Source organism: Ammodytes marinus, assembly GCF_949987685.1.
Source record: "Ammodytes marinus genome assembly, chromosome: 18".
Lineage (NCBI taxonomy): Eukaryota > Metazoa > Chordata > Actinopteri > Uranoscopiformes > Ammodytidae > Ammodytes > Ammodytes marinus.
In genome coordinates this window covers 9,133,806-9,157,447 of record NC_137222.1, presented here as the reverse complement: position 1 = coordinate 9,157,447, position 23,642 = coordinate 9,133,806, and the positions used below count along the sequence as shown (strand labels likewise).

Sequence of the window (23,642 nt, the reverse complement as noted above, 5' to 3'; positions counted from 1 at the left end):
ATTAATTTATTGATCCCGGGGGGAATTTGTTTTGTTACATTTGCTCCAATAAAGAATAGAAACACGTTAAATAAACAAGTGTAAACAATATATGCTTAAGTCCTCAAGGTTTAACCAATAATAAAGCTATCAATATAATAATATAAGAATAAGAAGTAAATAAGTAAGAACATTATTCAACAATTTGAACGCAATGTAAGTACTGGAAATTACATGATTATGTGAGATGTGTTGCATACAAATATTGACATCATAAAAGTGCTAGAAATACCTAGAGCATATGAGATATTTTACATTATGTACAAATATTACCATCAGAAAGTGTTATGTGTAAATATAGCATCATATCAATAATATTAAAACAGCGCTGTAATAATAGTTAGTGACACCTCCTGTTTCCCCAACCTCAGGTTATCCGAAACTTTGAGCTGATGGGCCGGGTCAACCTGGACCAGCTGGAGATGATAAAAGAGCAAGGGAGCAGCGTGGAGGAGGAGGAGGAGGAGGAGGAGGAGGAAAGAGAAATGATGGAGATGGTTTCAGATGGAAGAGAAGACCCTGTTGCTGCTGCTGATGAGGAGGAGGAGGAGGAAGAGGAGGAAGAAGAAAGGATGGATCTGATGGAGAACATGGTGGAGGAGAGGAAAGAGATGGACGACCAGGAGATGGACTTTGACATCAAAGAGGAAGAGGAGGAGGAGGAGGAAGTCAAGGGCGTGGAGGAGGAGAGGCCTGCCCTACAAGGTAAATACAGTGACAACAGTGTCCATATCTAAAGGGCAATGCAGGAGCAATAGAGACATATAATAAGGCTACGCTATTCATTTTATATGTGGACTTGCTTTTGCCAAACATGGCGCCATTGATGCTTGTTATCAAGTGGCAACATGCCAAATTGTTTCGGTCAATTAAAAACCAAATGTTTTTTCGAAAATCTGATTAATTCTCCACTTTACCCATGATGTTTGTTGAAAGAACAAATAGATTCTTCACACCTGGCCAATCAACACCTGTACACTAAGGAATACTGTTTAACTGCTGTGTATGAACCGCACAACAGATTTCCATACGAAACCTTCTGGGAACACACTTTAAATGGCTTTTTCTGTTCTTGTTATTTTATATGTAATTGTTATCCGTGTGGAAAAAACATCTCCTGTGTCTTGTCTCATTTTAAGCCACATATACGGGTCCACTAAGTAAGAACACAATCAGAATATTGTTTATCCGGGAATATGCTTTTTAATTCTTTGTGTGCAGTGTTATTCTTACAGTATAAATAGCTACAGGTTAATTGTAATTCTGCATCTATTTTCTCATTTCACTTCTTCTAGCTTATAATTCACTGAGTTTACTTGACTGTGGATTGGTAGCAATAATAATGTGTTGTTACAAACAGTTTTGAAATGAGACTGAACAATCATTTGAACTCTATTTCCCAGAAGTCCTTGCCTCTCCCACCAGCAGCATCAGCAGCAGCTCTGGGCCGAGTGGTGCAGAGAAGCGTCTCCCTTGTGAGTTCTGTGGCCGCTGCTTCACCAACAGCCTCGAGTGGGAACGACATGTCCTTCGACATGGCATGTTAGTATTTGTTTTCCTTATTTGCCTGTCCTTTCTTTCTCTGCTGACTCCCTGTGTGAGACAATTACCCCATACAGTCAGCCACCATTTACCTGTCTTTTTGGTCTTTGTACAAACAATATCAGAGGTTAGGTACACCTTGCATTTAGAGTTCAAGGTTACACATGGTGAGGAAACCATTTCCTTACCAAGTGTCCTGCAAGGAGCAATTTTTTTTTGAAGATCACTTGACTTTTTGTCATCTAAATTATTATTGGATTACCACTCAATTTCGTACAAACACGCATGTACACAGATGATGAATTGTAATAATTTTGCTAACATGCTAAACGACTAGACTAAATACAGTGAACATGGTTAACATATACACACACTATGCGTCCTGTTTTATTAGTCTATGTCTGCATATATTTTAAAAAATTGTTTATTTTTAAAAGCACTTACAGTATTTCTGCTCCCTACTTCATTGGCTAGGACGGTTAACAACAGTCAATTGGACACCAGCACCACCTCAGCAATAGAGGCCTCTGCTTCATCTTCCACGGGCTCCTCTCTCCTGGTGGACGCAGGATTGGACCTGTCCAGCAGCATGAACGAGGAGGCCAGCCCCGCCGATCTATCGCTGACGAGTCAAAGCCAGTGTGTGGAAGAAAAGGAAACGCTTGACACCAAAAAGGATCAACAGCTTGGTTGAACTGATTGTGGCCTCTTTGGATATTGTGCTAGAAACTTGATAGCATTGTGTAGGATCAGCCCTGAGTTGGATCTTAAAATAGGACGTCCAAGGAAAAGATTGAAACGGAAAGAAAGTGACTTCTTATGAGTTGGCGCATTACTAGATTTTAGGTGTTACATATTTAAGTATTAGGTTGTGCTGCATAAAACGGCTGTGCTCTTTAAATGGGCAGTCCCCTAGGACAGATCTTAATATATTGGTAACCAATAGTGAACAGAACTCTTTATTGCTGACATTCTGGTCAAATCTACAGTGAAAGATCCCACCTAGATAAAGACAGAGCTATTTATAAAGAATGTTGTCCAAAATGATTAACTAAATTTAGCATTTTATTATTTGAAGCACCTTTTACACTCCCCTCCTGCTCATCCAAAACAGGGTTACTGTAAAATCTACCTAAAAGGAACAAATATGGATATGAAAGCATTTACAACCGTGGCCCATTGTAGGGCTACTTTTTCTTGTTTTTCTCGTTGGAATCTAAAACTTTTCTTCATCTTAGCCTAGTGTTAAATGTGTAGAAGTATTCCTTGACGAAGAGTCGCACCTTATCTATTTGAGTGAAAAACACAATCGTGTTTTTCGTCATGCAAAGAAATACTGACAATTTCCCCCCAAAGTGTTTGTAGCAAATTGCTATATTTTAGGTCCCTTAATATTATACTACGTATAAGCCTTCAGCCTGTGGCCCCTGTCTCATTTTGACTGTACTATTTCATTGTCCAGTTATTTCACTGATGAATCAATGCAAATAGTGGGATCAGTTAAAATTCTCATGTCCCACGTAAGATATCTTACTGTTTGTAGAAAAAGAGATATATTAAATATGTTGTGAATTTATCCATGCAATGTAGGTATCCGTTGAGATGGCCATATCAAGACAGGTTTGACAACAGTGGTGTGATGTTTTTCATCACAATCAATAGACTATAGAGATTACACTTGTCTTTTTCAGTGCAAAATTTATAATCGGATGTGCCAGAATCCAGCTCTGTGCGGGGTCTGACTGACTGGTTTACACAGTGCATAAACCTAGCGTTGACACCCACGCCTGTTGTAAGTGCCTTAAAATGCAGTTCCTGTCATGGCCACCATATGGCTTTAATTGTTCTTTCAAAAAACAATTGGTTTAAATCAACCATAACATTACCCAACTTCTCCCTAAAGATATTTCTCTCCTTCTAATACGTGCCTTAGTGGCAGTTTTGAAAGTCTTTGATTAAATAAAATCAGATTAGATTAAATAGCAAAGATTTGACTTTATTGTAATTGCACAGATTAGTACAAGTACAAAACAAATGTGGTTTAGTGCTAACAGTAGCAGAGGACATGGCAGACAGAAGTGTCTTTTCAACCAGAATACAAATTATCTCTATATAAATATTCTTATCAGCCTCCCAAGGAATTAAGTCCTGCTAATAGTCTCTATGAAAACCTATGAAAAAACGAAAGCCTGGTGTGTTTGTGTGTGTGTGGTATACGTTAAAGTTGAATGAAAGGTTGATGAAATGATTGAAGTGTGTGTGTGTGTGTGTGTTTTATTGCTGAGAGCACAACAAATGAAATTCCATGCTAAAGAGGGGTTTGTGTTGAACCATGCTTGCTTGATTGACAGTCGTCTCCGGCTTTCAGTCGTCTCCGGCGATTACCTGTACTCAATCTGTGTTCCTCCACATCCAAAAATGTAGGCTCCAAATCACTGACAGGCTGGCATTGCGGATTAAAACTCAAATCTGGCCTTTAAAACGTCCCTTCAGAAACTTATGGCTAATGCCAAAAAAAACTTGAGACATTTTTTCTGCGGTCTATGATCCGGTTTTGATTTGTAGGGATGCACTAAAAAGACAAGTGTAAGCAGGTCAGAAAGTCCTAAAACCACTTGTTTCCACTTAAAGACATATTGCCACTGGGACTGTATGTTGAAGTTTGACTTTTTGAAGGTGTCAAATCCCCCAACTTTAACCCCTTAAATTCACTCATCCAGTGTTGACACAACTGTCATAGCCTGCATCTGTGTGCTTCTGTTTGGACAAAAGTTGTCACGTTTTTGTTGATACTGACAAAAGGCAGAGATTGTATTTGTTGGAAGATGCTGCTTGAATGCCCTAAAGCCTTATAAGATAATGAATAGCAATTAAGTCAAATTTAAGCCCCAATTCCACTAAGACCAATGAGCAACGTTAAATAGCCTGGAATAAAACGGCTGGTAACTACAATATCAGATTAATAGACGAGCGCAATTCATGTTATTGTGTTCTTGTTACCAAAATACATAATCAAGCCTGCTGTAATTTGCTGCTGTGATTGTCTTTCTGAGCATTGAACCATTGATGGGAAATCTGGGTCTGGACCGTAGCGTTTTAGAATTAAGAGTTCAATGGGTGGAACCCCGGTTGAACAACATGTTTGCAGCAGCCGTGTATAGAAAACAAAAACCTACTCGTTAAGTGTTTGAACTGTGGTGTTTCAGAAAGGATACTTTAACCCTATTTTTCCCCTTAGGTGTACTCATTTTTTAAAACAGAAAAAAGAAGAAGAAAAAAAAAGAATGATAGCTAACCCTATGGGCTTTTTGAGTCCCCAAACCAACATTATTACACTGTTGTACAACGTCTGGTTCAAATTAAAAGTATCTCCCTTTTTTTGTACTGTAGTGAGAATGAGGAAATAGGAAGAGCAGACACGGTTGTACCATATTTAACACGTGAAGGAAAATAAGACGGTTCTCTACCGATTGATGACTGTAGCTTTTATTTTGAAGAAGAAAAACATGGCAAATTAAGAGACAAGAAAAAATTATAAGTTATTCCTTCAGGGGAATTAATTTACCTAAACTGCTTGGTCCTTTTTCTTGGATTGGCCAACATCTGGGTTCCCAGTCAACCTATAGATCCGTTGAAGATCTAGCTCAGTCATGTCCAGTCCAACATCTGACACTCGAGTATCTTCTAATGTAGCAGCCCCACTAGGCTCCTCAGTCCTTGTTATAAGTACCTTAATAACCGTTTGAGTTGGTGCTGAATTCTCAAAGCCCTGTTTTTGTTCCGTTTTTCAGGATCAGCTTGTAGCTTTTTTGAAAGTAAAACTGTTTGAAAACTGTCGTTGTAGAAATAAGCTTTGTAAGGCAGCTCGTTGCCCAGCTTGAAAGCCCAGCGCAATCCAGACGATGGATAGCCTATGGGACTTTCTGGGTAATGAAGCTGTCGATCCAAAATAGTTTGTTGTTCTGTGATCATTTTATTAGACAAATGACTATGAATCCCTCACTGTGTGCAGTCTCTAGACTGTAATATTCCCAGTTTACCCAAAGTTACGCCCCTGCTGACAACACACTGGATACTTGTATATATGTTTAGTTTGTTTCTTAAGAATTTCTCTTTGCAGACTGTTGTCTCCATAGTTTGACACTAGAATCTCTCCTTCTTGCCTTTCTTCCCATATAAATCTGATTACCTGATGGTGGGTTGTGATGTTGCCTAGAATGATTGTTTACAATTTTATTCCATGTATCTCTGGATATTCTGTAAATATTGTAATTCATTGTCTTTTTTTAACTTGATAATAAAGTTATCAGATAACGGTTGGTTGTGTTTATCGCCTCTTTGTACAGACACACATTGTATAAATTAAATTGGAGATCTTAAATATGACTGAACAATGTGAAGGGTCTACAATGAACGATTTATTTGCACTTTTATATAGTACAATCACTTTCCCCATATTTCTGCATACTTGATCCACATTCGTAATAATATCACATTATCAAGTTTCAAGCCTTCCTCTGCCCGCTACTTTGGAAAGTTCCAGATGATTTTTTTGTTTTGTTTTTGATTGGATGTGATTCCTCCATTGTTATTTGAGTCATGGTATTTCAACAAACTAATGCAAATATACAGTATGTCTTCAAATGGCAGAACTCCTCTCCTCTGAAGTCCATAAGGAATTGACCAGAGAAAGAGAGAAATACCCAAGTCAACGTTTAGGGTTTTGTGTCCTGTAGTCTGGCAGCATTTGCAAGTGTTGACTCACGGCCCACTCAACATAGCCTTCAGGGGAAATCTTGTTGGATTTGTGTGTCTTTGTATGTCACGTTTTCTTTGAATGTTATAGGTTTAGGTTTGACATGGCTGTACCCTCCTTGTCTTGTTTTATTATCATAACTGTAGAGTTGCATATTTAAACAGTCGTCCTTCATGTTTATTCATAACAATCCTTTATAGGATGGTTTACAGCAGATGGATGGGCACCAGCACTACTTCAGCCTTTGTAGTATGTGGCCTATAATAAAGATGTGATTCACACCTCCTCCAAGGTTGATAATACACTTTGTAAACCTTCATAAAGGTTATCCATTCTTGCTTTTGTGCAACACATTCCCTCAGTTTCAGTGACGTAGTAGGATTTCCTTTTGTAACATGTCCTAGAGAGCCCCTTGGAACAGCCAATAATAGTCCCGGCAGCTTGTCCACAGGAAATAGCTTCAGGCTGAGAAGGCATCTCAGTGGCCTTCACTCTGTGTTACACCCTTCCACCCTTCTGTTTCTCTCTCTATCAATCTCCCTTCCTCCACTCCACACCCTGCAAGAGCTCTACTGACCAAAACCACATTCCCTACGAATGCCAGTCGTGACTATGTGCTGTGTAATAGACATGCATGACATGCTGCAGCTCCTGCACCATGAATACCACAGATCATTGAGATTCAATCAGCTGGATTTTCAGCTGGATTTTTTTATTTGGTCGTGTTATGAAATAAAAAAGCAGCACTTGGAGTAGTCTTATCTCCAGTGCCTTTCCATTTAAAATGTCGATTTAACCTAAGCCTTCTGCATTTCCTCTGATGACTATTTTAGAAGGGGGCGCCTCTATGTTACGCTTGTCTAACATCATCTTTTAAAAATATCTCCCAAGTCCCTGGGGATCACACTACTGTAATCTCTGTGGCTCACCACTTCAGAGAGGGGGGGGGGGGGGGCATGGTAGACTGACGACCCCTGGAGACAGGAGTAGGAAGGCACAGCCACTGTTGAGTAGAGGGGAAAGGAGGACACTGCTGCTGCATGCTGCTGAGTGGAGCAACATAAGGAATGTCTGATGAGCGCATGCTCGGGCCAAGGCCGGCGAGGGCACTGCTCCTGTCGTCATAACTTGATGAAAGAGAGACGTGGGGGTAGAAAGGATTGAGTGGAGAGATAGAAGGGACAGAAGAAGAGTAAACGTGGCAGAAAGACATGGAGAGACAGTTGACAGGAGCAGAAGATAAAGATACACAGACTCATACAAACAGAGTGGGAGTGATATGGGAATAAGAGAGAAGTGGCCTGGGGAGGAGACCTCATTGAGCTCCAGCTTATTATCTCTCGCACTTAACAGTCCTCTCAAAGTCAGTGCCAGGCCAGTATGGAGGTTTGCAGACAGAAGTCAATAAAGCCTCTGAATACTGAGTGCTGGATATTGAAATTCCTCCACGCTTGAAGGACCTGGGTTTGTTGAAAGGTGTGATAAAGCAGGCAGCAAGTTTATTCCACCAAAGTCAGTCTTAAGAGGAACATGATGAAGAAGCAACAACTAAAATACTTTTTTGACAAGTAATTTACCACATTTTTGACATTTACAGTATGGTTATTGGTTATCTCAGATTCATCTATTTATTATAAAATATAATGCAATGTTGTATAGGCTATTAAAATATATGTATGGCATTACAAATTAGGAGACAGCTCTGAAATCACCACATAGTTTTTTCTTATCGTATTTTTTTGGTAATATAAATATACAATACAAAGCCAATAAACAAAATAAATTATTATCATTATTTTCATTACTTGTTAGTTTTATTTTAATGTTTTATGGTTCTTTAATTAAATTGTAATCTTGTCTACATGTGGTTTTGTACGTTTACAAAATTGTCAAACATCTGAATATAAAGTTGCTAATTGGGTCCACAGTGACGAAGCACAAACACTTATACAAAAAGGCTACCTACTTAAATGTTGATAATCCAGTATAATAGAGACTCAGTCGTTGGCAAAACATTCATAAATCTCCAGTTCCCTCAAACAATGCCTGTAAAAAACAACAACAATGTTAACAAAAGTGGAGAGAGCTTAACACATTAACGAGTTCAAAACGTTATTATAGTGCTAACAATTTACAATGTTTAATCGAATGAAAGAAATAGTCCCTTTTCTGCTGCAATTCCAGGGCTCAGCAGCAGGAGCGCTGTAGCTACTTCCTTCCTATCGCTCATAGAAGAAGAAAGGTGAAAAGTCATGGCGGCTGACAGTTTGTAATGAGCCAATGAAAACAGACAAGATTCCTTCAAGTTGGATCTAAAACGTTTTACCCAGGCGCGGAGAAGAAAATCTGTGACGCCAAAATGCAGATAACTTTAAAAACATTGCAGCAGCAGACGTTCAAAATCGACATCGATGAAGAAGAGACGGTGAGAGTTGAAATCATGCACTAGTGAAGGAGTTGGAGCTGGCTATGTCCTGGAACAAACGACTTTAGTTTGTAACCATTTAGAAAATAACACGATCGATAGATAGGTTTCTGCGTAAAACACCATATATATTTTTAAACTGACTACCTTTTCGGGTAAACACGGCTTCTTGTTTACCACAATTTACACTAATTTACTAAATACCGGTGTTACCCGGCCAGTAAAGTAGTTGGGAATGCCCAGTATTTAGCCGTTGTCCACTTTAGGTTCCAGAAGGTGTTGCAAAATGTATTTATTTGTCAAATAAATCAAAATAACACCACATAGTTTGTCACTGGCAGGTAATAAACGTCGTCTAATGTACTTATAGCGTTTAACTAAAGTGTAAACTTGAGCTAGTTTTTATAAACCAGCTCTAAACGTTGTGTTTGTTGGAAAAATAAATGACGATAGCGTTGACGAGTAACGCCTGGTGGTTATAGTACATTCTGATAAACTTAACCCTTTGGAGCTTTCACCTTCAAAATCCTTTGAAAGTCTTAACGGCATTGAATAAGATAATAAAAAATGAGGCCGCAATTAGTATCAAAATATCTCAAATCAATCCTTCATAAGTCTTAAAAAGGCTTTTACTGGGGAGTAATATAGTTTTTTTTCTGACAATGCAATTTAAAAGATTACAATCATTGGTAATATCAAATTACAAATTCGTCTTGATGAATTATTGTTGGCATTTTTAGTTGTGTATTAAAATTACCTGTAATCAAATAACAACACTCCAAATATAAAAACAAACAGACATCATTTAAATATGTAAAGTGGTTCTTCTTACTTTTTTACTTGGCCCAAGAAATAATGTTCAAGCAAAACTTTCCCTAGCCCACTTTGGGTTGGATTGTATGGAGTTTTTCCTCCTTGTTCATTTTGTTTTACTTAATGTCAGTCTGTAATTTAACAATAACTGACTGTTGTTAACATGCTTTTCTAAGGTAGTACACACTTATTAATGAGCCAGCGGTGTCAGATATACTCCAGTTTAATGATGGTGTTTGCAGTTAACTGACTGCACCTTTTGGGCTTCTTTTTAATTATTTTAGTATTCTACAAGGTTAATAAAATTTTTTAATTTTTTTTCACAGGTGCAGACATTAAAAGAGAGGATCGAAAAGGAGAAAGGAAAGGACCACTTTTCAGTTGCTGGACTGAAACTGATCTATAATGGTATGTGTCAGACTATTTTTAACCCCTCTTAAATCTTTACTAGCCTCCTATGCAAAATCTACACTGCCTTGGTTTCAGTTGATCAAATAACCACTACACCACGAGAGCCCCAACTGCAGCCTATTTGATTTAGTTCTTGTCTAACACTACATTTTACAAGATGACATGGAACTAATCACGATGAAGTTTCCTTCGCCAACATTTTTTTCTTTTTTCTAGAACACATCAAAATGTAACTGATTATGACTTATGTTCCAAATGAAGGAAACAAACAAAAACACTGCGTGTAATTTACCTGCAAAGTATTTGAATAATTTTATGTCAGGAGTTTTTGTCATTAATGAAAAAGTATCTATTTCCATATCTTTTATAGCTGGATACTTTTTATTTAAAAGTCCACACACTTGATTTGTTCTACTTGCGCATTGGGAGACCTGAATACATGTGTCATTTTACATCCTCCAGTGATATTGTACAGATATATAAAAAAAAATAGTAGAGTGCATGGTAGCAGTTGCTTAAGTCCTTCAGTGCTAGTTTTTTTCTATTTATCAGGTAAAGGGGATATTCATAAAAGCCACTCCAAGGGTTAGTTTTCTCAAACTGTTTTAATCTGCTGCTGTAGCAAGAAGCCTGCCAAAGAGCATACCCGTCTTTCAGACAAATGAGTGTTAGTAAGATAACTGCAAAGGTACAAGCTTGGGTAAGCACAAGTGTTTTATGACTTACTTACCTGCATTTGTTCAAACAAGCTTTGCAGTTCTGTCTTCTAAAATATAGACACAGATTAGAGAAACGTGAGGTGGGGAGTCTCAAAAATTCCCCAATTCCACCACTTGTGGTTCAAAACAATCCACATGACAAACTCCGACAGAGGTTAAAGACATTTATAGGCACGGTATAAGCATATTGTCGCATATACACCGGGGAATTGTTCAACCTACTTTTGGCTTCTCTCAACATATACAACACAAAACAAAGGAAGTGCTTTACAATATAACCACACAAACCCGCTGTGATGACAAAAGCAGGTGATCTATATCAGCTCAGCAACCCTTCTTTTCAATGCTAAAATATGATACCATCTATTGTTACATCCCCTCATGTTGTTTCAGAGGTCATGGCAGGTAAAGCCAGTAGACATATGACTCACCTTTCTGCTTGTCCCCAGGTAAAATCCTCAACGATGAGTCGGCCCTCAAGGAATACAAAATCAGTGAGAAGAACTTTGTGGTTGTCATGGTGACAAAGGTTCGGAAATTAACATTTATTTTAGTAAATGTCAGGTGTTGTTTGTTAAACAGATTTTGTTGTGTGTGTTTTTGTAGATGCCCTTGAAAGTTGTAAATATGATGCAGTTTGGTTATCTCTCTGTCTACTGCCACTACTGCTGTTTTAACTCCTTGCGTGATCCACAGCCATATATAGTATAAGATGGACTGTAGCTTTAAAACTGCATAAGTATTTTTCTCATGCTGGAGATGAACGGAACTTGGCTCAATCCTGCTCAAACCTTCCTGATGTAACACAGACTTCGTATTACATTTAATTCAACAATGCTTTTGGGCAGTGTACAACATATCCCTTAGAAAATGTCTCCCTTCATGCACTTATTTTAACAGACTCACATTATGAGTCTGTTATTATATTGCTTTTATTAGTATAATTTAAAATTAAACAAAACACATTGCTTAAGCAAAGAGACACCAAAGTGAAATTCAATTACAACACAGAATCCACATTTATGTGACCATTTTGACTATCAAGTAACCATATTTATATATGTTTTTTAAATGATCTTGCAGCCTAAAACGGCTTCGGCTGCAGCACAGCCTTCAGTAGCTTCCAGCACCACGGCCCCCGCAGCCCCTCCTGCCTCATCGTCCACCGCAGCAAGCACAACACAGAGTGGCTCTACAGACAACAAACCAGAGGAGAGGCGCTCATCCACTGCTGAACTGGCCACCACTCCAGTCGGGTAAAGATGGCCGCCTATACATTGGTCTCTAATGCCTCGTTTCCACCAAGTAGAGTGGGTCGGAGCGGTTCGGTCCGCTTATTTTGGCTTTCCATTTGCCAAAAGTTGGGTAGGGTATGGATATAAGCGAGCCTAACCGCTCTAAGCCGCTCCCATTTTCGGTACTCCTTTGTTGGGGTACCAGCCGCCTGAAAGGGTGCCGAAAAGGTGGAGCTACACACTGCCGTCCGTTGATTGGTCGAAAGAATAATTTCTGCCGTGTGTAGTCACCTCGGCAAGAGCGCTGTTCACTCACTGTCTCTGTCGGCTTGCACCGAGCCGTCTCTGTGCTTATACCAGCGTAATACGCTCACAACACGGGGGAGAATAAATTAAGAAGCGGCTGGTTTGACCAAGCAAAAACGAGAGACCGCTGGCTTGAACATAGTTGTTCCACAGCCTGATAGTTAGACCCGTATTCTGGCGGCGGCTATTGCAGTCCAGCCTAAACCCCGCACTACCAGTAAGGTTAGGGTCGGCGGTGGAAACACCACGAGATTCTTAATCGAGCTCTCCCGCTCTGAGCCGCTCCGACCCGAATCCCTCTACTCGGTGGAAACGAGGCATAACTGTCTATCTGCTCCCAGCACATTCGTCTTTGAGATGTCATGTTTAGCTTAGTCTCACCCTGCATCTGTTTTCTCTTGCAGAAGCTCTGAGGCTTCAACCAACACAAACCTTATCGAAGAAGCAGTTTCAACTCTAGGTAAATAAGCAGCCGGATACTGCGGCTCGGCCACAACGTTATCCCACTGTTACCCGTGGACACATGCTTTCAGCTTTGCAAATATTGCTTTGCTCAGAGCAAGTCTTAATTATTATGACTCATGTAGCAAATTATGTGAATTTAATTTTCAGCGGTTAAGGTAGATTTTTTATTATGGGAAACGGTCAACGAATTGATTGTCATGAATGCTAACTGTTATAATGCTCTTCCTCAGTTATCCATTAAAGTTAAGCTCAACTGATTATTTTGTTTATGACAGAAGAAAGTGGCAGGAGCGCTTCTGGTTTCTTTGAAACAACAGGTGCTCATGGAGAGGAAAAAACGAAGAGGAAAAAAGTTAGCAAGACTTGCCTAATGAATTAAATGCTTCTTCTTTTTTACCAACATTCAGTGCCTGGAGTATTATTTTTTTAAATTCAGTGTGACATACGTTTCATTAAATTGTAAATGTCTTGTTAAAGTTTCCACAATTGAAAACATTTCAATCAACATCTTCCTTTCTGGTGGCCATGACAGATTTACAATCACAGTGCTGCACTTGACAGAACCAAAGTCACCCCACTATGAAGTTCTTTAGTCACATAACTGATGAGGCCCTTGCTGTGTTTGTGTGTCTTTTTAGTGACCGGCCCGTCATATGACGCCATGGTCACCGAGATGATGCTCATGGGCTACGACAGGGAGCAGGTGGTGGCAGCTCTGAGAGCCAGCTTCAACAACCCTGACAGAGCTGTGGAGTACCTCCTTACAGTAAGAACAGTGTTAAATATGTGGGCCCACCAAGTGTCTTGAGGCAAATTGCTAGATAGGTGTAAACACATTATAGGTTATATCGCTAAATAGTCCGAAAATGTGTCACCCACAAACCTTAAAATGTCACAATTAATGTGTGCGACCCGAGCTCGTTTAGATAAAAACAAAAATAAATAAACGTTTTTTGGTTTCTCCTTCAGGGTATTCCAGGCAGAGATTCAGGATCTGATTCTGTGTCGCCTCCAGTGAGTGGAATTCCTGCTGGATCCACAGGCGGTATCAGTGTTCCCGCCAACACTGGCTCTTCTCCAAGTGCTGGGGGAGGTAAGTGACCCACACACGCTATGCTGCATATTTCAGCAGCCTCAGCTAATGTTTGATTCTGTTAACATACCTTTTGTGTCTGTCCCCTCACTATTTGCTTTTTTCCTTTCAGGCAACCCCTTGAATTTCCTCAGAAATCAGCCCCAGTTCCAAGTGATGAGACAGCTGATCCAGCAGAACGCCTCCCTGCTTCCTGCCCTGCTGCAGGAGATCGGCAGGGAAAACCCCGAGCTGCTGCAGGTGAAGCACCGACACGGCTTGATGTTTGGGGCCCTCAGTTCAAATTCAATCATTTCCTGGTTTTAGTGTGAGGTCACGGCTCAATTTTAAAGGGCGTTCCACGGATTTTACAAATGAAGTTCAGATTACATGTCGTGGAAAAACGTGCAGGCTCTGAGAGCACTTGCATAATGTCTTCTGTGGTTCTGTAAGGGAGTTTGAAAAATCATTATCACAGTTTGGACTTGATACTTAAAGGTTTCAACAAGCCTGTGATACAAACTGGGATTTAGGAGGCAGGGTCTAATAAAAGACACTATAATTCCAATGTTGGATTATGGGAATCCTAGCATGGTGACCCATACTAGAGACTGAAAGTCAGCATTTTGCCATTCTCTTTTAAAGGCACTTTCACACCTACCTTGTTTGGTCAGGATTTTCAGACTTAGTTATTTGACATGAACCAAAATTTCAGATGTGAAACCTCCCCCGAACCATGGTCAGGACCTTACAGCTGGACCTTGGTCTAATGCAAAGAGGTACTCTTGGTCCAGATCAAACTGAACCATGGTTTGGTTTATGTCCAGTGTGACATTTTTGGGGATATTTTGGTCTTCCGGACCAAATACAGGTACTCCTGTTGGGCTCTCGCCAATCGCAAAGAGGAAAAATGATGTAGCACAGGGGGAGAGAATGAGACAAAGTTTTGTATTTAAATATGGTCAGACATCGTAACAAAAAGTCAACTGGAAAGACCTCAACTAAAAATGCAGTGATGACGACAGAATGTCATGCAAAGTTCTAAAGTGCGCTTGAATAATTGCCATGATAAACCAAACTTAACCGCATCAAATCCACATAATGTAACAATAACATGAACCCTGGTTCAGACTTGCTCCACTTCACAATGAAAAATGCCAAGGAACAAGTTTCAGCGCCGCCACAGCAATGCCTAAAACCATTTGATTTACCACTATAGGAGATTAGCAATCACCAAGAGCAGTTCATCCAGATGCTGAATGAGCCCAATCCAGAGGGAGTGCCAGCAGGCGGTGGTGGAGGAGGAGCCGGAGGGATGGCAGGGGATCCCTCTGGCGGGAGTGACATGAGCTACATCCAGGTCACACCGCAGGAGAAAGAGGCCATAGAAAGGGTAAGGAGAAGCACAACACTGTCGCTATAACCTTTTCACCCTCACTCCACAAGTTCAGCTTTGATGACGTTACCAAACTGCTAACTTTAATTTTAATTTAATTTGACTGTTAAAACATGTTTAGCTAATTTTCACCCATCTCTCTCTTGTTCCAGCTAAAAGCCTTAGGATTTCCAGAGGGACTTGTTATACAAGCGTACTTTGCTTGTGAGAAGAACGAGAACTTGGCCGCCAACTTCCTTTTACAACAGAACTTTGATGACGATTAAGCGAGCCATCTTAATTTTGAACCTTTTTCTTATTTCTTCCTCTTACTTTTTTTGATTGCTGATATTCAATATATGTGTGTACAACAAGCCTTTTACCATTTCCAACCAAAAGTTTTATTCACTACTTCCACATTCACCTTTCTTTATAACACTGGATCAGTATCAGCAGGTGAACAAAGACAGGCTGTTGTTTGTGATCAGTTTGAAACGGAGGAACAATTAAAAGTACATAAACTTTGCATCAGAAATCACCTGTTTGCTATTGATTATTTTAATACTTCAGTTAGGACCAATCTTTTTTTTTTTTTTTTTAATGAGGAAAAAGAATTTGATTTGCAATGCCAGTATGTGATGCATTTAAAGTGATTTTAGTTCAGGTTAGATCTACAAGGTAATGACAGTATTCATGCACTCTTATTGTTCTGGTTTCTGTTTTGTTTTATAAGTTGACAAGTAATGGAGATTTAAAAAATAAATAAAAAGTTGTGCACAAGCAACCTGAATTGCACTGGTTCTTTTTCTATAGAAAATCCTTCAACTGCATGTGAATCAACCAGAGTGTTGGCAGGAGATGAAGTGCACTGCATTACATGAAGGCATGTTAACACTTATACATTTAACATACATTTGTTAGGGTTTAATTGGGATGACTGACATTTTAACACAAGAATACAATGGCCTAAATAAATGACAGCCATGCCTATGCTGCTGTGTTTGCGAGAAGTGACTTGAGACACCTGAATGTGGGCTGTTTGAAGTGAACTTGAAGTAGTATGCCCTTTAAAAGTTTCTTCACACTATATACATTTTTGTTTTAGTAAATTATGCATACAATTATTTCATAACATTATAAATTAAAATCAAATCACAAATCTAATCTCTAAAAGACAATATTTTGTAACTGCTAAATCTAAACTGTCCTATAGGGGGCAACATAGACCGCAACATGTTTCCAATAGTCACCACCGTCAAGCTCTATTTTCCTGAGGAGGATTCTTATGTCACAAAACAAGTGAATATCAGAGATATACTTTTTAATTTTTGCAGTGTAGGAAGTCAATGTGGCAACATATAAACTTTGTTTGAATAAATGAACATTTCATGTCGTGATAATAGTTCAACCGGCCGACATTAACCGCTATATAAGGAATCTCAGTTATTTTTTAAAACGAATGTTTCACTTTAAACAAGTTGCCACAATCGACAGAATCTAATTTTTTGTTTTTAAAGACATGTTTAGTTGGGTGTTAAAATGCAACTACGCTGTACAGTAGAAGAAAAAATGTTTTAATTAATACATAACTTGTCATTTAGCAATCATGCACTCAGTTTTAAATCTTTATAGAATGTTTACTGATGAATATAGCTTCATCTTATTTTGACTAAATTAATATTTGCGCAGCAATCTTGACCTCCGTGTTTAAGAAAAACGTTGCTATATTCAGAATATTGTTTTCTTTAGCATAGGCCTACTATAAAAGGTGCAGTGTAGTGTTTACATCAAATGTAGACGGGGTTCTTATCAGTATTGTATAATTCGCTCAGTGGTTGAGTGGGCACAAAGCAAGATTTCATGCATCTAGTTTTATAATGTTGCTGTATAACTTTGTCAAAAAATGTACATGTACATAGACCACAGATGATACATAATCACATAGCATAAACATATTAAGACACTATCTCTGTAGTATCTTTATGGATGTAATCCACATTGTTGCACCTGAGAGCTTTAACATAGGGGCGGTAGTCAGATTCGATGTCACCATTGGATGTAAGCCACTAACTCGTTTGTCCTTTTCTTTCTTCCCACTGACAAGTGGAAAGGGAAACCACCACGGAAGCAGGACATTGTAAAAGTGTAATTTAAAAAAAAATTGACTGCAACATTGTGTTTGCCTGTGGCAATCTCACTTATTATCAGGGGAGATATTGTGTGTGAGCTATTGCTGCCATTTGAATGGGCTTCTCCATTACATGACCTGTGTGCACCAAACTCTGCTCCATATGCACGTCATGTTTAATGCAACTAACATTTAGCTTTTTTATTTTTTGTTGTTTTGTTTTCAATGAGATGATAATGTAGATATGGTAGTTTTTTTCAAATACATTTTATTTCATTATACTGTGAAATACAAAACAATAACAAAGCAGTTTTTATTCACAAATGTACAAAATTCAAGATTATATTACATATTTTGGCTATAAACAAACAAAATCTTTGTTCAGAGTTCACTCATTGAATACAAAAATATGAATGTCTCATATAAATTATTGCACTTTGCAACTGCAGTGCATTGAAGATTGCCATCACCATTAATAAGTGAAGTGTTCATCTGATTTAAGTCAGATTGTGGAAGAGAGGTTTCTAAGAAACACACAAATAACCATATGGCACTTTTTCATAGTTTTACCCTTTTTTACATTTTCCTTTATCTTTGGTACCTTTTCTTTAAAAAAACCTTCTTCAGCATCACTGAGCACCATTCTATATAAATTAACATTGTACCTGAAATTAATGGCATTGCAGGTGAAATGTGTATATAAATATATATGTATTTATTAATACAGTATTTGAACAGTGTGTGGTTGTTAACAGAGCCTATATTGGCATGTTGCTGGTGGAAGGCTTCTGGAGATGTTTGTCTGTTGCTCCTGGTTTCCCTGACAAAAAATACATTTCCAGTTAAAAACTGTTGGCACCTGGTCCTCCAAGTTTTGTCGGTTAAATAAGACAAATTCCAGTTTGGTCCCTTTTCATAAAAAGTTTACAACCCTGACTGAGAGGTCACGTCGAGTCAACTGCACGACGTGCGAAGACGGGATTGGCCCCGAGAGAAAAAGTTCAGGCTCTCGAGGGAGTAATGCTCTTTTCAGCCGTGAACTCCACAGCTTGTCTTGTCGCTTAACAACGGCTTGAAGGCAAATTATGCTTTAAAAAAAAAGTGTATGTTGCAAGTTTGTTCGGGGTCCCGCTAACATATACTTTGTTGTTGTTTCTTTTGGAGCCTTCATGCCATCGCTGAGCCTCATAAGTGCCTCTTCATATGGAGAGCTAGGTGGTCTGACCTTGAGAAGGCCCGGTCGCACTTCTGACACTGGAAAGGCCGGTGGCCTGTGTGTTTCCTGTAGTGGCGTGTGAGCTCGTCCGAACGTGCAAACTTCCAACCGCAGCCCTCCCAGTCGCAGTGGTAAGGCTTCTCCCCTATAATGGAAACACAATACACACACATGGAGCAGTTAGTGGGGGCCACTGAGGTCAAACTGGTCCAATCTCCCCCCACCTTAAGGAGAAAAGAGGTCCGTCCTGTCCCGCAGCCAGCGTATAAAGGGCCCAGCTAATGAGCCTGGGGTTTGTATTTGAGCAGGGATCAGTATCAACCTGTTTCACCGCACCTGCCAAACAACTCCTCTGCCCCATCCCCCACCCAACTAACCCCCATTCTACAGTCAATTATTCAGTGTGTTGGTATATAATGTGCAACAGACGTGCTTGTTTTGGGATAGGAATTGTCTCAATTGAAACAACAATGAAAACAGTATGAAACAACAGTGTCGAAACCGTGTGGAATAGCTCGTAATCAAAATAAAAAGAATGCTTCCCGCTTCATTTAATTTAAACCAGATACAATGGGCACAGAGGACAGTCTGGCAGTTACGGCTTACAAAAAAAAATGTAAAGAACATCTAAGAAGTGGTTACATACCTGTGTGCGTGCGGTGGTGCGCCTTGAGGTGGGAGCTCTTTGTGTAAGTTTTCCCACAGCCGACATAGTCGCATGTGTGTGTGGCAACTCTCTTCCTTGGCCAGGAGCGCCGGCCACGTTTGGGCTTGGGCTCCTCCGGCAAGCAGTCCCCGCTGGAGATCATAAGGGACTCTGCCAGGGCAAAAAGATCCCGTTTAACATCACACGTATAGAGAAAATATTCAGCTCATTAGTATATCAGATAAAGCACGGCATATTAAGGCCGCAGGTTCCCATACTTGGCTTTTGGTGGTGCCAGAACATTTTGTATTTTGGAGCTCTGCTTAAGAGAGCACGTTAGACGCATCGGTTGATAACACAGTAGAAATTGCAAAATGTCCCTAATCATTTAGAAATATGTTTTTTTTTCCTGTCGTATACTTTAAAATGTGACGGAAAACATAAGCCTCCTTTTTTTAAAACTTAACAAGGAAGCAGGAACAGACACTTTCCCAAAGTACATAACAGGACTGTACTGTAAAAACAACAATGAACACTGATCCTGTGAAAACACCATAATAACCGTCTATTTTGTTAAACATCTGGTTATGTCTTGTATGTTGGCTGGTTAAATAACTTTATGAGTAAAAGAGAGTTTGTTCTCCAAGGCCATGGGATGTAGGTTTCAATCCTTTAGAACTGCTGGTTTTGGGGGGGATATAAATAGAGCCCTTGTGTTTGTTAAAGATGTATTTAAATAGACTTTGACTTTATATTCCTGTAGTCTAATGTGTTCCTTGTTAGCCTGTTTTACATGTATGTATGCATTTTCTATGACTCATGGACTAAAAAAAATAAGTTCTTTCCACATTAAAGTCACCGCAGTAGGCAGCCACAAGATATTACAAGATAGTATATATAAAGAAGCTGTTAATAATGAGAATAAAAGAAATATGTTCACACAAACCTTGGTACTGCATGGCGGATGGCTGAGGGTAGGTGGCATAGCCCTGCGGGGAGCTATGGTGGTATCCCTGGGGAGGTAGAGTGAGGGGGTGCCCCAGGACCTGGTGAGGATGGTCCGGGGAGAGGGAGGAGGACGAGGACAACCTGCCTCCAGTCATGGACCTTCCACCAGTGGGGAAGCCGTGGAGGTCTAACTGGGTAGGACGCTGCTGCTGGCTCCCTCTGCCCCCGGCCATGTGCAGGTCTATGGGCTGAGAGATGGTGCAGTTGCTGGGGTTCTCCTGCTTTATTATCCTGTGGCAGGGGAAGGACGGCGAGACCCGCGAAGGAGCCGGGTCGGACACGGCGGTGGTAACGTTCCCACCGCTGCAGGCCTTGCCCACGCTCACGCCCTGGCTGTACTCCCCCAGGTCCATGGTCGTCTTCACCACAAACTTGCCGTGGAGGCTGGTGGGGTGCAGGTACGCCGGGTCCAACTCTGGCCTCATGAGCTCCGCCACGAAGCCTCCGGAAGGGGACACGTCGCTGATGTCCGGGATGGTGTAGAGCAGCTCGCTGGCTGTGCCCTGAGGGGAGGGGAGAGGAGCAGGGTAGGACGAGGAGAAAGAGCCAGGGGAAGGAGACAGGGCCTGGGCAGAGCCGCACGCCATGGCCTCCTCTTGCTGTTGCTGCTGTTGCTGTTGTTGTTGTTGTTGTTGTTGTTGCTGTTGTTGAAGAATAGAATTGGACAGGATGAAGTCGTAGTCCAAGTCGAGGTCAGGCTCGCTGTGTTTCTTGGACATGCCGGGGCTGGTGGTGCAGGTGGCAGTGGGATGGTCAGGGTCAGAGTAGCTGCTTCCGGTTGGCACACTGGGTCTCCTAAGAGTGGACAACTCCTCCTTCCATCTCTATAGTGGGGGGAAAAGGGTTAGGGTAAGGGGTTATTGGCATCAATGGTTGTACTCGTTATGATCTGTTTCTTGGTGTCATGTTACGGTTTATAAGATGGGGACAGTTTAGCCAAGAAGATCTTGATTGAGTTTGTCCTGTCCTACTTAGAGTTGCGAGCCTATCTTGAAAAGATAAGGACATCATGTCATTTTAAGCATAAGTCAACGCTTAAGGGAGAAAATATAACTTCCAACTGTAATGAAAAGTGATGATCGTGACAGCCCAACTAAAGAGCTAAAAGTCTGGTGTAGCAAGCTTTTTTGGCACAGATTAAAGACTATTCTCCTTCACAAGAAAAGTCTACTGGAAAACACAAGTGCGTGGTGGCACAGATAAGAAACACGTCAGATTATCAGGCTCAGGCTACCATCAGAAGATTCTGATAGGTAGAATTGTGAGATACCATTCTGAATAGATATAGCCTAATAACAATCATCAGCATGTTTTCTACAGTTATTCCATGTGCGCCTTCGTGCGTCTCCATGCTCGCTGGAGTAGCCTATGTAAACTGGTGCACGCCCCAAAAGAGCGTGGTGTCAGGCCCCGACTGTGCCCATAATAACATGGGAGCGACACACTGGAAAACAGCCACACTGTAAACAAACTGCATAGGCTACCTTGTATATTTCCCACTCTCCCTCCCTCCCTCGCAGATTCGATCGATGCATGCAATAAGAAGTGTCCGCAGTCTACTCACGAAATTGGCACTTCCTATGGATTTACTCTTGACAGTGGGACCGCTGGCGAACGTGGATATGGATGGCAGTAGAGTTCCGCCTAATGCCATCTCGATGTCATTCGGAGGCTGCCTGAAATCAAACAGAAAATATCGTAAATCCATGTGGAGCGATGATCCCATGGACCGCGAGCGCAGTCTTGCTGCTGCTGCTGCTATTAGTCCACGAGTAGGAGATGATCAGATCACCGGTGAAATGTTGCCATTAAAAGTTTTCTCCGCACCTCATCAATGAGAAATCTGGACGCGGAGTTTTCTTTGCGGTGGCTCTCCTCACCGGGTTGTGACTGCACTGGCTGTCTGTGAAATATCTCCGGGCTGTTTTTTAAAGTTTCTGCTCGGCGTCGCGCGCTATTCTACGTCCCAGTACATGCTGCTGCTGATGGGCGCGCCAGGTAGAAGCACACCTCTGATCTATTAATGTTAAAGCTTTTTCTTTTTTTTTCTTCCTAAAGGTGAATACAGAGAGGCGCCGTACGGGGGGAATCCCTCGCGCCTGTTGCCATGCAGCGACCGGCAGTCTGAACTGAGAGAAACCGCGTGAGAGGTATCCTTAAAAACTGGATTTGGAAACGCCTCTACGTTGCCTCGCAACCTCGGAAAACACTAGCACGAGAGAGGAGGAGGAGGAGGGAGGGAGCACGTGTGGGAGGCTGAGTTGAAGAGAGGGAGGGTGTGGAGAGAAAGAGAAAGAGAGAGAGAGAGAGGCAGGGAGAAAGAGAGAGGTTTGTTTGTATTCATTAGCAACGGCAGCTATCCTTATTCCTGCCATCCATGTGAAATGTGGGTGAAGAAGCGCACTTTGTTTTCTTCTTCTTCTTCTTCCAGGCCGACTCAAATGGGAATAAGAGTGAGCAGGCTATTATTTCATTATGTGTGGAGGTTCACCTGAAGCCAATAATGCGCCTCCCCGGAAACAATAAACTCACACTGAGAGGCTGCAGGTGAGGTGGGCCTGTGCTTTATCACATATAATAATAACCACTTTGTTATGTATCTGCAATGGCTCCACTTGTTGCCAAATGCATAGCCTATGTGAATGTGTACCGGGAGATAATAAGACAGAGTGTAAGTGTACCAGAGAAGTGGCTTAGGCTACTATGGGTAATCATGCAAAGTATTGTGGGTACACGTTGGGTTTATAAATGGATGTCAAATAGGAGCCAATTACCATGCAGCACACGCCCATGCACTATGCATTTCTGTGCATTTCATCTGTTATAAGTAAAATATTGTAACCATATTATTTTAACTTTTACTGTTTTAAGTAGTGATATGCAGCAGGCAGTGCCCTACATTTCTACATTATACACAGAGAAATAGGACATACTGTATGAAATACATGGCATATAAGAAATGTAAATTATTCACAACCAGAATTCTTAAAGATAACCTCTCTTAAAGTTGTCTTGACAAAATATCAGACACAAAAATACATACACAGCATGCTAAAATTAGTCTATATTGTTATTCAGCCTTATTGTTTTGTCCTCCCTTGTTATTCACACTCTTTCCCTGCCCGAAATAACCCCCCTAGAAAACATTAAATTAGACTTCATCTAGCACTACAGTATAATTATGTTTCCTTACCTGGGAGCCTTCGATCGCAGTGTTGAGTTTGAATTGGGCTCAGGCAGTGTTTGCTCAGAGCTAGCGAGCTCACACAAACCTCTCTGTCCAACATAATTAGACACATTTACTCAAGAGTTCAGTGCAAGAGCAAACAAAGCGTTTGCCGCTGATCCTGCTGCATCAGGATCCTGTCCGTTAGGCATGTCAACAAACATGCCGTCACTGCAACAGGACACATTTACTGTCAGTGTAGGTTGGTGTCATTCATTCAGAGTTTTATATTGCTTGTAAGCACGTTGCTTTGGTTGGCA

At 40.7% G+C, this 23,642-nt stretch overlaps 3 protein-coding genes across 3 annotated transcripts in view; 2 read left to right on the top strand and 1 right to left on the bottom strand.

Moving 5' to 3' along the window:
• Positions 1-5,900, top strand: part of znf462 (zinc finger protein 462) — a 48,859-nt gene extending 42,959 nt beyond the window's left edge. The window contains exons 11-13 of the mRNA XM_080046744.1: positions 411-744; positions 1,443-1,581; positions 2,056-5,900. Coding sequence (XP_079902870.1) covers positions 411-744; positions 1,443-1,581; positions 2,056-2,275 — 693 coding nt within the window. The 3' untranslated portion in view covers positions 2,276-5,900. The remainder of the gene's footprint in view (positions 1-410; positions 745-1,442; positions 1,582-2,055) is intronic.
• Positions 5,901-8,579: 2,679 nt separating this feature from the next.
• rad23b (RAD23 homolog B, nucleotide excision repair protein) lies at positions 8,580-15,936 on the top strand. Its single transcript, XM_080047169.1, has 10 exons — positions 8,580-8,762; positions 9,902-9,983; positions 11,155-11,234; positions 11,789-11,961; positions 12,651-12,706; positions 13,350-13,477; positions 13,681-13,804; positions 13,917-14,044; positions 15,003-15,176; positions 15,332-15,936. Exons 1-10 carry the CDS (start codon positions 8,697-8,699, stop codon positions 15,443-15,445), a joined length of 1,125 nt encoding a protein of 374 aa, XP_079903295.1. The 5' UTR covers positions 8,580-8,696; the 3' UTR covers positions 15,446-15,936.
• A 1,605-nt stretch (positions 15,937-17,541) lies between these two features.
• On the bottom strand, positions 17,542-22,268 carry klf4 (Kruppel like factor 4). The gene is made up of 5 exons (XM_080046321.1): positions 21,984-22,268; positions 21,721-21,832; positions 20,095-20,980; positions 19,149-19,319; positions 17,542-18,647 (listed from the first exon to the last, which is right to left on the bottom strand). The coding sequence occupies exons 1-5, from the start codon at positions 21,986-21,988 to the stop codon at positions 18,472-18,474; spliced, it is 1,350 nt and encodes a 449-aa protein (XP_079902447.1). The 5' UTR covers positions 21,989-22,268; the 3' UTR covers positions 17,542-18,471.
• Positions 22,269-23,642: the final 1,374 nt, after the last annotated feature.